This window comes from Sodiomyces alkalinus (assembly GCF_003711515.1).
Source record: "Sodiomyces alkalinus F11 unplaced genomic scaffold SODALscaffold_2, whole genome shotgun sequence".
Taxonomy (NCBI): domain Eukaryota; kingdom Fungi; phylum Ascomycota; class Sordariomycetes; order Glomerellales; family Plectosphaerellaceae; genus Sodiomyces; species Sodiomyces alkalinus.
The window spans coordinates 5,701,135-5,714,664 of NW_021167080.1; the positions used below are offsets into that span (position 1 = coordinate 5,701,135).

A 13,530-nucleotide genomic window follows, 5' to 3' on the forward strand; every position below is an offset into this window, starting at 1 on the left:
GACGATGAACAACTCGACACATGTTCCGCCTCGGTCCGTTCCTATAAGTATCGGGCTGTTATGCCGGAAGTCTGGCTTCTCTCGACTCATGAGAGGTTAACAAGCGACAGAAACAGCCTACTAACAACAGAATTTATCCGACTCGACAACCATACCAAAGACAAAGAACAAGAACCTACAACACAGAGAGTGACTAGGCGAAATGAATATCGACGCTAGTGAACAGGTAAGTGGCCCTCCCGGTGAGAAGCCTCTTGCTACCGCGTCCAGACAGTCCTCGTCCGAGCCGAACCTGGAGGACGAGCCCGCCGCCCCGGGGGAACACGGCGTTTGTAACCCACCAGCCATAAAGCCCGCAGGTATCTCCTTCGGTGTCGAGCTCGAGTTCGTCGTGGCCTGGGTGTACGAAGACGAGCCGGATCCCGACCAAGATATCGCCGACAAGCTGGCCCCTCTGCTTCGCATCCCCCGGGAGATGGGGTCCTCGTTTGCGCGGCACCTACATATCCGGAGACAACTGACGAAAGCCTTGGTCGAGGTCGGCCTTCCCGTCGAAGGGGGAGAGGGCTATGCCCCGGGCTCAATTCAACAGCGCCAGGCAGGCGTTGGATGCACCTCGGCCTTCTCCATCACGCATGACTTCTCGATTCACGAATATCAATCCAGTGCCGGCTACCAATATTGCGGTATAGAGCTGATCAGCCCCGCTATGTGGGACAAGGACAACAGCTTCGACCTGATCCGTCTCGCACTCACGACCATGACGTCGTCATTCCGCTGCCGCGTCAACTCGACCTGCGGCTTCCACGTGCACATCGGGGTGGGACTCGGCCGGCATATCGATGCACGCACGGTGCGCAAACTGGGCGCCTTCATTTGGGCGGCCAGCCCGCTGCTGAGCGTGCTGCACCCGCCTCATAGGACGAACCACATGTACAGCCGCAGCCTCCGCCGGTACAACATCAGCCGCCTCGGCAGTGGCGACCCGCAAGCGGTTGCCCGCTCGTGGGGCGAGTTGAACGACGTCGACCAGGCGATGGCCCGTTTCTCTGGGCGGGATCGCTGGGTGGGCGAGCCGTACAATATCGCGGATGACGACTTGCTGAAGAAGATCCGTCGGTACGTGAGGGCGGCCCGGGGCACGCTGGGTATACATGAGCTAACGGACTTGGCCATCAGAGCCGAGATGGGAGAAGACATTTCGTTCCGAGAGCTTGGAGAGCCGGCGCGACATGGTCAGAACAGACGCCACATGACGTCTCCTTCTTCGAATTGCGAGGAGGAGGAGAACGAGAAGGAGGAGGACAAAGAGCTACGGCGACGATACGGCCCTCCCAAGGTCGATATCCAAACTCCGGCAGGTGGCACGGCCAAGGCCAAAACGTACGAGACGGGACCACTGGCTCCCCCACGACCGCGGAAGCCAATTTTCGTGCGCAGTATCCCGCCTGTGCCGCTCCGCCAGTGGAAGACGGAAGATGACAAGGACCATTCCAACGCCAACCTGCGCGAGGGTGAGGGTGAGGGTGAGGGTGACAGCGACGGGGACGGGGACGGGGACTCTTCGTACCAAGACTCGGAAAACGGGGACGGGCAGTTGGACCCGCCGAGGCGACAGGACGTCATGTCCGGGGTGGCGACGCTGCTGGGGGCGGACTTCTCGGCCGGCCTGGTCGGGACGCTGCTGTGCAACCTGGGGAACACCAAGTCGGCGGCATACAACCTGGCGTCGTACCGGTTGCTCTCGTACCATAGGGGCGGGGGGCGGGACTCGGAGCTGGCGGACGACGAGGACACGATGCAGGACGAGTCCCCGCGGCGCACGACGGTGGAGATACGCGAGGCGGCGGGCACGTTGCGGCCGGAGTGGATGACGACGTGGGCGCGCGTGTGGTGCGGGATTCTGCGGTGGTGCCGGGATGCGAGCGAGGTGGACTTCCTCGCGGTCATGCGGCTGCTGGCGTGGGCGCAGGAGGAGGGGGGGCAGTACGACGTGGTGGACCTGCTGGTCGACCTTGGCATGCCGGAGCAGGCTCGGGCGTGCGAGGCGCGGCTGCGCAATGGGGAGAATGAGCGGATGGAGCAGGAGGATCTTCCGGATCCGGATTTGAAGGACTTGGAGTTTGGGGGGGTTGGGAGGACGGGGACCACGAATGATGGCGAGAGGATGCGGATTACCATTGAGTAAGGTGAGTTTTTCCCCTGAGGTGAGTTTTTCCCCCTTTTCTGTTCGGCTCTGGCTTTTCTTTTTTTTTTCCTTCTTTTTCTTGGAATTTGGCACAGCATACAGGACATAACATATACGACAACATACGAAGAACAAACGTATTCTAGCTGGTTATGACAAAAGGTAAGCGAAGTGAAGCAATAGAACAATGAGATTATGGTAAGAACCTCTCAACAAGATGATGTTTAGACTCGAAGATATGAGTGACCGACATACAGTGAAAAAGAATATACGGCGTGTCTTCTATGATTTTATTCGATCATGTAAGTACTCTCTCTGTCATGGATCAGTCCACAACGCGGTGGGATGCATGTTCGTTTCGTCGCTCGATGTGGGATCGTCTCAGGGCCACCACAGCAGAGAGAGAAGACGCTGGATGACCTTGGTCAAGTTCAATGCTCGAGGGACCAACAAAGAGAACTAGGGAAGCTGGCTTTATTCAGTATGTCTCGTAAACCGGAACAATACCAATGTATTCTCATTGTCAGAAGTCGGACATCTTCTGTTCTGAACAAGGCCGCATGGGATAAAGGGCGAGGACAAAAGGCTATTGAACAGAAGGGCGCGGGACAGGCCGGCTTCTTGTCATCTGTGCTCATCCCAGAGAATATATATACGAAAGAATGCCAGGCAGTCGGACTTCCTTCACCCTACCGTCATATTCTTCCCCAAGGTGGTAGGTATGAGAATCTCCCCATATCGACTAACAAAGCAAAACAGAAGAATATCTGGGCATCTCGAATTTATGAGCCCCAACCCGGAACCTCCAGCGATCCGTCATCATCTGGCCATAATGAATTTAGAGACAGCAAGTACGCTTGCGACACAGAATCCGAGCTGCCGCGAAGGGAGGTCGGTGTCTTCTGCCATACTATCACCACCACCACCACCACCACCACCATCCCTGGTCGACCAAATCGCTAACCTCCCCAACGAGCTAAAACACCAGGTCATCGCCGACGCCCTATGCACACAACGCTGCGTCCTCGGGGTCTTCCTCCCTGAATGGGATCTCTGCACCAACGACCCGTGTCGCCGGGCGCTGGACGAGCTCTACGGCCTTCAGCGCATCGAGACGTACCGGAAAAGCGACGGCTCCCGGGTCGTTCTCTCCGAGCACCAGCATGTATGGGGAGACTTCTTGCTCCCGGGGGCGACGACGACGCCCATTATGATGGAAATCCGGCGCCGCTGGCCTGGGGCTTTTGACGTGGGGTTGGTAGACGCGCTGCGTCGAAGTTCTTCCGTCTTTGTTCCCCCTTTGATTTCCCCTCATGCTCATCAACCTACCTTGTCTACTCGGACTAATCGGGCGGTACAGAGACACACTACCTTGGTGGGAGGAGACGAACGTGGCCGGGCCGTTCGCGAGATGGACGGCACGCTGGGGAAGTTGCCGACGTTCCCTCTGCGCGTCATGGTCCCCGGCTACCTCGGGACCCGCGCCGTAGACACGACGGATTGGGATGGTAACGACGGCATGGCGTGGCTAGAGGCTTCATCATCCCTGGGTGACAACATGGAGACCATGTTCCTCGACCTGCGTGGTTGCGCGACAGGCGACGTGTCCGTGTCTTCGGTTGTGCAGTTTGCGCGGGAGTTGAGGGGCGTCGGGGTGAGTCTCCGGCGGCTTGTTGTCGCTGGGTTGCGGACGGGGTCCAGGGCGTTTGCCGGCGGCGTTGGTGGAAGAGGAGGCCTCTCTGGCACGGGCACAGCCGAGATGGAGATGGAGGGAATGTTGAGCCCCGAGGGGGAGCTGGTGCTTGTCGACCAAAGGAGTGTTTGGCTTGACTGGGATTTCTGGGAGCAGGAGGCTGCCGAGGCGGGACTCTATCCTCTGCATTCGCCCTGGTCAACCACCTAGCAGAGAAGGTAAGTCAAGTCCAAGATGCTCTCCGCTATATTCCGCCCATTCAATAAAATAATCGTCGCTACGTTGCCTCCCTCGTCGAAACAACTCGCTCCCACCACTCGGCCCACTTGACAACCTTCCCCTCCCTCCTCGCCTCCTCAGCCGCGAAGACCAGGGCGTGACTCCGGATCACCTCCTCCAACGAGCAGCCGATGAACCCAGCCTGCGCCCTCGCCACGTCCCACCCCTCGTTCTTGACCTTGTCGACGGCGGCCACAAACTGCCTGGCCAGACCGAGGTCGCCACCGCCGTGGCCCGAGTCCTCCTGCTTGGGGTGGTACGTCTTCGTTTCGCCCGTGACAAAGTCCTCGACCGTGATGGTGCGGGAATCGGCGTACACCTCCCCGTCCGTCCCGTAGACGTGGGTGTATCGCTCGCAGATCTTCTTGGTAGACGCCGCCATGTGCAGCGTGGCCTGCTTGGCCAGTTTCTTCCTCCCCTTCGTCCCTCCCTCATTTTCGTCCTTTTGCTCGTCCGCGTCGTCGTCGTCCCAGGTCAGTGTAACGAACTGGTCGTCGCACACATCGTTATCAGCCTCGAACACGCAGCGGCCAAACCAAGGGCGCGCGGCGATTTCGGCATCGGGCGTGGTTTCGGCATCGTAGTCCTCCGCAAGCCGCGTCTCGAGGGCCTCCCGGGCCGCGTCGGCGCTCATGACATGCGGCATGTCTTCGATCTCCGGCAACACAACCTTGACGGGCCAGCCCGTGTTCCCGCTGGCGAGGCCCTGGAGGTGGGGCCCCAGGTAGATGTTCTTGGCGGAGTACTTGCAGCCCTGGTCGCCGAGCGGGCAGCGCATGCAGTTGGTGGCGGGGCCGGCGGCGGCGGGTTTGCGGGCTTTGCGGTAGGCGAGGAGGGCGCCGGTGGAGGAGACGGTGGAGGGGAGGTGGAAGCCGGCTGCTGCGGCGTCAGGCGGGGCGGAGAGGAGCCAGAGGAGCAGGTCGATGTCGTGGCAGCTCTTGGTGAGGAGGCTCGGGGCGGTGGACGACTCGCGGCGCCAGTGGCCGCGGACGTACGAGTGGGCGAAGTGCCACCAGCCGACGGGCTCGGTGTGCTCGACGGAGAGGACGTCGCCTATGGCGCGGTCGTGGAGGAGCAGGCGGCGGAGGAAGACGTTGTGGGGGCTGTAGCGGAGGACGTGGCCGATGGAGAAGAGGGCATTGCTGGGCGTCGTGGGGCGGTGGCCTGTTGAGGTTGGTTGTTGCTGTTGCTGTTGTTGTTGTTGTTGTTGTTGTTGTTGTTGCGTTGGCGGGGAGAGGGCGTCGTAGATGGCGAGGCAGTCGGCGAGGTTAGTGGCCAGGGGTTTCTCGCACATGAGGTGCAGACCTAGCGGGGCGAGACCGACGACGACGTCGCGGTGCATCTCGTCGAGGACGCAGATGAAGGCGGCGTCGACGCCTGGGGGGACGGCCTGTGAGGAGGCGAGTTCGCGACGGCGCGTCTCGTACTCGAGGAACTCCTCCCAGCCGGCAAAGACCTGGCCTTCTTGTTCTTGCGGCTCACCGTCGGGACCCCAGATATAAGTGCGGCCAAAGTGGGCACGCTTGAAGGGTGAAGGTTCGGCAACGGCGGCTATGACAGCGTTGATGTTGGCGTTGGCGGTCACGGCGCGGGCATAGGCATGGCCACGGGAGCCGGCGCCGATGACCAGGATACGAGGGGGAGACATGGCTGCCATGGACCCTTTCCTACGTAGACGACGATATCTGTATCACGCCTCGATATTAAGTCTAATATACTGGGGAGAAGCGAAGAGTTGGGGACGTGTTGAAGGAAAGGAGGAAAGGAGGGAAGTGGGAAGAGGAGGCAAGCAAGACCGCCGGAGAATAAGGTAGGAACAACTTTTATCCAGGTACGTAAGCAAACGGTAGGGCGAGTGCGGCTTTCACCACATCTGATTGGCTGCCAGGCCACCGTGGAGCGGCCCCGTCTCGGCCGACGGAACGCCGACAAATTCACCGCATGTCCGGAGCATACGGAGTAGAAGAGCAGAGCAACGGCAAGGGACTTCTTCTCCTTCATAGGCCTCGGGACCGATTCGGATATCGGCGCGGTTACTCCTTCAACTACGCAGAGATTCTGAAGGAGTATGACACTACGAGAGAACTCCCTGCGCCGGTCCTGTCCCTTCTCGGTGCAGGCTACTCCAGTCACCCCTAGCTTGCGGCATCACTATTTACTCTGCTGTCCCTTCTTTTCTTTCGCCTTTCTCTCCTTGTTTCTTTTCTTCTCACTTTCCTCCTCGAGATTTGCCGCCGACCATGGTTTCTGCCGTGCCGTCTCCGAGGTTGCAACGTAGGTAAGTCGCCGCGTCAGAGGAGAAAAAAAGACCTCCCCTCCCCCCTTCTATACCGCCTCTCTAACCTGCGATGGACCAGTGCCTGACATCATATCCCATGCATGTCCTGATGTTACAATTCCCTGCTACTTTCAAGCGAACCCGTCTGAACCGTCTGAACCGTCTGAAACGCCGTGTGCTGTGCAATGTGCCTGCGTATTGTGAAGTGTAGGGTATGACATGACCCCCGATGAGAAAAATCCAAACGAACCTCGTTTCCTTGTTCCCTTGGATTCCAAAATGTCGACCAGGAAGGATTCTAGCGTTTACCCGGCTTGCGCTGGATGAACATGCCGGCTCCGTCGGGTTTCTTCTTCTTTCTGGGGATCTGTCCGTGATTCTGTCCCTGGTTCTGTGTCACCGTATCAGCAGCTCGTACCCCTCGCCAACCCACTAGCTAGTTGATAAAAAGAACATTTGAGCTCGCTTACCCTCTGCTGGAGTCGGTTCACGAGATCCAAACCAGGTGCCGTATTCCCAAACGTCGTTCCACTCGATCCCGCTGGCACAGGTGGAGGCCGTGCCGGGGGTACTAGACCGAGAGCCACCATCGCCGACGGATCCGTCGCTTGCTTCGCCGGCCGCTGTTCCCTGTGGTCCCTCGTCATCATCGCCTTGGGCCCCGTCGGCGGTGGCCTCGCCTGTTCGTTCGGTCTCGGGCCGCCGCGAGGCTTGTTGTTGTTGTTGTTGTTGTTGTTGTTGTTGTTGGACGGCGCGGCCGCGGCGGCAACCTGTCATGGTTGGGTCAGAATCAGAATCGGCCGTCGAAGTTGTCTCCTTCCCCTTCTTCTTCTTCGTCCTGGTCAGACATACCCGCTTTCCCGTCGGCACACCGTCGCCATCTCCTTCTCGAGGTCGTTTCTTGGCATCCGACATCCGCGACGGCTGTATCGCCGGAGTTTGGATCACCGGTGGCGCATCCGCATCCCGTGCCACTGCCGGCCGTGGTTCGCCCCGCTCGTTGATGCTATCAGTTCGATCCCCATCCCGAGCAGGTCCGCGATTGTCCGTGGGGCGGCCGCCCAGAGGTCGAGCGGGGACGATATTCGCATCGTGCTTGTTGGCCTCTCGGGCAGGGGGAGCAGAGAGTGAAAGAAAAGCCGGTTCCCGTCCCGGCCGGGGCAGGGCAGCAGCAGCCTGACTCGGTTTCGAGAGCATCGAGATGACGTCGCCACGCGTGTACAGTTTACGACGCTTCGCGTCCTCGATCAGCTTCGCCCAGAACTCTCCCTGCACCAGTGCCCTCGAGTCTCCCAGGATCCAGAGAGACGACTTGGCACGCGTCAGACCGACGTTCATACGCCGAATGTCCTGCATGAAACCGATGCCGCCCGTCGCGCTCGCTCGTACGCACGAGAAGATAATGATATCGCACTCCCGGCCCTGGAACGCATCCGTAGTGTTGAACTCGATCTCCTGCATCACCCCTTCGCCGTACCGACCCGTGAACCGGTTTCGGAGCTCGTAGAGCTGCGCCTTGTACGGCGTGATGATGCCGATCTTGCCCCTGAGGTCCTCTTGCTGCTGCTGCCCGTAATCGCGGCGGAACCGCTCGTAGATCTTCATCGCCACGTTGAGTTCCTGTACGTTGACCAACGACCGACCTTTCTGCCCCCTCTCCTGACTGCCCTCCACGTCGAAGAACCGGTAGGGCCCGAGCAACGGGCTGCTGTGCCAGGGCCGCAGCCGCAGGCCCGCCATGTCGTCGCCGTCCACGAGCTTGCCCTCGTAGAATTCCTGGCTGGGGAACTGGCTGATCTCCGGGTGCATGCGGTACTGCCGGTCGAGCATGTGCACGTACTCCGGGTGGTTGCGCTGCATCCGCACGAAGAGACTCTGGTCGTACCCAAACTTGGCCGCCGACTGGGACAGCACCGTCGGGGGCAGCTGCTTGGGGTCGCCGACGAGGATGCACTTGGTACACCCGTATTTCAGCGGGATCAGCGCGCTGAGCTCCACGCACTGCGCCGCCTCGTCGATGATGACCGTCTCGAAGTCCACGCTGAGGTTCTTGAACATCTCGTGCCCACTGCCGCTTAGCGTGGCACAAAGCACCTGGGACGAGTCCAGGATCTCCTGCTGTACCTTCTTGCGCCTGATCTCCATCTCGCGGGAGAGCGTGTTGCCGCTCTCCTTGTCCGCGTCGATCTGCGAACCGATGCGTCTCTGCTGTAGCCGGAGCGCGTCCGTCTCATTCCGCAGGCGCGAGAAAAGGTCCGGGTCGGTCGCCCGAGCCGCTTCGAGCTGCGGCCTGAGCTCGGCCAACTTGGTCTTGATCGCCGCGGCCTCCGAGTGGAGCTTGTCGCGGTCGGCCTTGAGGTTCTCCTTGGTAGTGTCTCCCTCCATGCGCTTCTTGACCAGTTCGTCCAGCGTCACATCCTTGACGGCCGCGTTGATCGCGTCGCTCCTGCCCAGACGTAGGACGTTGACCTTTGTCCGGGCGCCATTCGTCGTCGTGACGCCTTGCTTGAGTCGCAGCACCAGCTCATCCACGGCCGCGTTGCTGGGAGCACACACCAGTATCTTCTTTGACGCGTTCGTCGACATGATGACGCCGACCATGGCGATGATGGTCTTGGTCTTTCCCGTGCCGGGCGGCCCTTGTACGCACGTGAAGCCGTCGTTGTCCCTGGCTCCCAGGATGGCCGTCGCCTGGGCCGGGTTGAGCTGGTAGGTGTTCATGAGGAGCCGAACGGCATCCTCGCTGTACTTCAGGATGGGGGACGGCTCCGCCTTGAGCACCTCGTCCATAAGATCATAATACTTTAAGCTCTCGAGCGCCGCATACTCACGCTCAATGGTCGTCATGTTCGTGATCTTCAGCGCGTACAGCTCCGAGTTGATGTGAAGGCTCCCTTGCAGCGGGTTGTTCTTGGAGTTTAAGCGGTACGTCACCTCGAGAGAGTCCCGCTTGTACGCCGTCTTCCAGATTCGGGCCAGGGCATGCGCCTCGCCAGGGTCGTTGAGCGGCGAGGGCGACTTGGAGAAGAGGACGATGTCCCCCTCCGAGAGGCCGCGCTCCTTGTTCTCGGCAGCGGGCATGCTCGCCGTCACCTCGAGGAATCGATCAACCGTCATCCGGGACGCGATCCGGATGCCGTAGCTCTTCGACGTGGCCTCGTCCTTCGACGTCACGAACGAGCGCCAGGCTTCGGATATGAGCAGGTTCCAGAACGTTTGCCGGTACTGATCCGGGTTCATGTAGGTGTCGGCCACCCGAACACAGCCTCCCAGGTTCGGCGGGTCGTTCCCTTGGAAGAAAATATCCCACTCCAATATGGCCTGGTGCAGTTGGTCCATGGGAGGAATCAAGCGAGCTCGCATGTCCTTCGCCGAACGAATGATCCTCGTCTTCTTGACGGGACCTCGCGTCTTCTCCAGCAGCGCGCGCTCCCGCCGCCTCGTGGCTTCGTCAACGGCCTTTTGCCCTTGCTCGTTCCTGGCGATGAGTGCCTGGACATCCCCATCGTCCGAGTCGTCATCGTCATCTTCGTCGCTGTCCACCATGATGGCGCTCTTTTGCGGCGCGTGGTCCTTGCCCACGACGCCGCTCAGGCCTTTGACCTCGGTACCCCTCAGGGCCTTTGCTTTGGCGATGGCAGCCGCGTCTCGCTTCGCCTTCTCCGCCTTGGACGCCCTCCTGGATTCGATCAGAGCGGCAAGGCCGGGGTCGGGCTTCGCCCTCAACGTCGGGGCAAGAGACTTCAGCTTGGATGTCGCTGGCGCCTGGCGAGCGGTGATCTGGTCGAGCAGCGATCGCTTCTTGTCCAAGGAGCTGCTCATCTCCAGGACATCGTCCTTATTTGACCTCGGTTTCGACGCCGCCGACGAGGAGGCAGATTTCGACCAGGCGTCGATGGTGCTTTGCTTCTTCTTCAACTGCTGCTGCTGCTGCTGCTGCTGCTGCGAAGGCAGGATGGGAACAACCTGCAACTCGTCATCCTCGCCCAGGGCCTTGAGCAGCTCGGCTCGTTGCTGGTCGTTGGCGTTGGAAGGGACACCATACCGGCCATCCGGGCCCTTGATGCAGATGGACCGGATCATGTTCCTCGGCTCGAGGGGAATCTCGTGGTCGTTCTCCCGAAGCCTCGTCAGCAGCCTGGCCACCACCTTTACGGTGACGTCGACTAGGTATTTGTCCCGGAGACGAATCATGTAGACGATAGGGGTGAGATGGCCCTTCGGGTCGCCCAGTAACATGTGCATCCGCGACTGGAGGCTGTCGTCACGGCGGCCCCCCTCGGCCGGCTGGCTCCGTCGCCGGTCCGGCTGCAGAGCCGAGGCGATAGTCCCGCATTGCGCGGCGAGGCTGTCGGCTAACTCGATGGTATCGCGACAAAAGTCTTCCATGACCTTGACCTCGACCTCGCGATGCCAGTGCGACCCGATGGTTTCGAAGGCTCTTCTTATGTACGCCCACTGCGTCTTCCACCAGGTCGAGAGCGCGGCGTCTTCGCCGGCGTCGAGCTCGCGAGAACGAAGGATTCCCGACGTCGAGTCGGAGAGGGCGCTGAGAACGTTGCGGCCCGTCGTGATGACGGGAATGGCGGAGCCCCACGTCAGAATCTTCGACTCGACGAGTTGCCGAACGCCGAAGTTGAGCGAAGCGAGGGTGTACTCCAGACGACTTCGGAGCAACTCGAGCAGGGCTTCCGAGTGCGAGAACTCCTCGGTCAACGTCTTGACCACCTCCTTGCTGGCGTCGCGGAGCTCCTCCTCGGCGTGGAGATTGAGTGCCAGCACGGGCCGGATGAGCTGTCCCTGGTAGAGGAGGTTGCTGAGGTCGTCCCTGGTGAAGTCGCAAAGGAGCTGCATAACGCCGCCGCAGGCCCCAGCCGTCTTCTGCAGTTCGTCGTTGAGGCGCTTGCGCACCTGGTCGATGGAGTCGGGTTCCTTGCGCCTAGCTCGGAACCTGTCGAGCTTGATCAACGGTCCCATGGCGAGAACCATGTTCTGGGCGAGAAGCATCCTGCCAGGCTCGAGAAGGTCAGAGAAGGCCTTCCAAAGCGCCGGCGAGTCTCGCAGCACGGCCTGTTGGAGCAGTCGCGAGGAGGACGAGGAGGTGCCCTTCTTTTGGAGGTCCTCGGCGTCTTCCAAGCGCAGCTTCTGATGCTCCGCAGACATAACCCTGGAGTCCAAGCTCAGGGCGGCCTTGATGACTCTCATGGAGGCGCGGTGGACACCCAGGGCGCACGAAGCCTGGGACTCGCTACGAAAGGCCTCCTTGATAATGTCACGGTAGCTCAGGGTCTCGTTGAGCGTCGAGTTCACCCATACGGATATGGTACTGGAGGTGAGGTTTACGGAAGGGTCCAGGAAGGACTGCAGGACGTGTTCAAGGGCATCTAGTCCGGCCCGGATGCACGCAGCCCTCCCCACCTCGCCCAGTTCGGGATTCACAAGCTCCCTGGTGAACAGCAGGCGGAGAAGGAGGCCGCAGGCGTCACTCTTCTCGGAGAGCTGAAGCGAGCGAATCCATGTATCTATCCAAGAAATGGTGGCGCATTCCGCGTGGCTGGAATCGGAGTCGGGCGACTGCATCGCGAAGGCTACGGACTGGGCAAGGAGTCGCCGGATCAACGGAGTCATGAAAATCTGCTCGACGACGACGAACGAGCGTGCGTCGTTGATGGTGTCGCGAATGACTTGCGGGGCCGTCTTCAGGATGGTGGACAGGGCCTGGATGACATAGAGCAGGATCGCCTCGGATCTGCAGTGGATGTGGCTGAACAACAAGTCGCCGAACCGCGGTTGCGTGTCGAGGCTGCGGATGCCGCGCAGCATGACTTCTCCGCCCAGGGCCTTGAGGATGAAGTTGATGCCCTCCCAAAACTGCTGGACGTCGGGGTAGTGGTCGACGTGGTTGGGGTCCCACATGGCCGCCTTCTCGAGGATGGGCACTAGGTGGTCGCGGATGGCCCAGTCGAACTGCTGTTGCCTGACCGACTTTGGGGCGATCCGTTCCCAGGACTTGACGGCGAAGCGGTGGCGGGTCGGGTCTTTCTCGAACAAGAAATACGTCATGGCCGGAAGGAGTACGTTGTCCCCGAGCTTCAGGGGTTTCTTGCTCGATAATCGCTCGAAGACGACCTGGAAAAGCATCCGCCGCTGGGGGTCGCTAAGATAGGCCATGCAGCAGAGGGCTTCGAAAATGGTTAGGAGCACGCGGCCCGATTCGTCTCCAAGGTCGGCACGCGAGAAAGCCCGGCCTTCCGTCTCCTCCAATGTCTCGATGATTTCTTTCGCCCAGTTCAAGCCCTCATTGATCCTCGCAAAATCGTATCGGTGCAGGTTATTTTCCAGCTGGTGGGCTACCTGGTCATCCCATTTGCTGCAGAACGGATTGATGAGCTCGCAAAAACCCTCCGATTATGTCGAAATGCATGCCCAACGAAGGTCGAGGGGGTTGACTTACGCAGCGAATTTTTGAAGATATTCCTTGCGGTGCATGTGCCAGTTCACTACGCATTTGTCGCAGTCGTGCAAGGCCGTGGACATTCTGTCGTTCCATTGATCCAGCCAGACGCCCGCCTTGTCCTTGGGATAGGCCGTCAAGAGGCTCGTCCAGTAGGCAAGATCTAATCGGACCGTGGCATCTTCTACCCTCTTCTTTTTCTCGTCAAGTGAGATGTCCAGGCCATCTTGTGTCAGGTCGTCGTAGTCCTCCACGTCATCGTCGTCGACTTTGGCACAGAGCAAATGGACGCTTGCCGGTATCCTTCGAAATTTCTTGAAATAGTCTTCGACCAGGTCGTCAACTTTGTCGAATTCCATTGTATTAAGAAGGCACGAGCCACAGGCTCATGTCGAGAGGGAAGAGTAGTGGGAGATCTGCCCTAGGCAAGAGAGCTGGAATCGGGGACCGCAGCAGGTATGTGGCGACGGGATATTGGCTTCTGAGTCGGAAAGGGGGACGTTGCAGGTTCGGTCGACAATCCAGTCTAGCAGCAGCAGGATGAGCTGCAACGTCAGCTCGCGGAAAGAATAGATTACTGTCGTAAGGTAGGTAGATAGTAGATAGTAGATGTATATACGAGGAGCAAGACAAAGGCT

General features: G+C 59.9%; 4 protein-coding genes across 4 annotated transcripts; 2 read left to right on the forward strand and 2 right to left on the reverse strand.

Moving 5' to 3' along the window:
• Window positions 1–103: 103 nt before the first annotated feature.
• Window positions 104–2,367, forward strand: SODALDRAFT_331330 (hypothetical protein). The gene has a single exon (XM_028611437.1). The coding sequence runs from the start codon at window positions 203–205 to the stop codon at window positions 2,186–2,188; it is 1,986 nt and encodes a 661-aa protein (XP_028469387.1). The 5' UTR covers window positions 104–202; the 3' UTR covers window positions 2,189–2,367.
• A 181-nt stretch (window positions 2,368–2,548) lies between these two features.
• SODALDRAFT_123129 (hypothetical protein) lies at window positions 2,549–4,124 on the forward strand. The gene has a single exon (XM_028606641.1). It carries the CDS (start codon window positions 2,910–2,912, stop codon window positions 4,089–4,091), a length of 1,182 nt encoding a protein of 393 aa, XP_028469388.1. The 5' UTR covers window positions 2,549–2,909; the 3' UTR covers window positions 4,092–4,124.
• A 34-nt stretch (window positions 4,125–4,158) lies between these two features.
• On the reverse strand, window positions 4,159–5,808 carry SODALDRAFT_357638 (NAD(P)-binding protein; the record flags this gene model as incomplete). Its single annotated transcript, XM_028614024.1, has 1 exon — window positions 4,159–5,808. The coding sequence occupies one exon, from the start codon at window positions 5,806–5,808 to the stop codon at window positions 4,159–4,161; it is 1,650 nt and encodes a 549-aa protein (XP_028469389.1).
• Window positions 5,809–6,870: 1,062 nt separating this feature from the next.
• On the reverse strand, window positions 6,871–13,251 carry SODALDRAFT_272984 (helicase SEN1; the record flags this gene model as incomplete). Its single annotated transcript, XM_028607870.1, has 2 exons — window positions 6,871–12,808; window positions 12,893–13,251. The coding sequence occupies 2 exons, from the start codon at window positions 13,249–13,251 to the stop codon at window positions 6,871–6,873; spliced, it is 6,297 nt and encodes a 2,098-aa protein (XP_028469390.1).
• Between the last annotated feature and the right edge of the window lie 279 nt (window positions 13,252–13,530).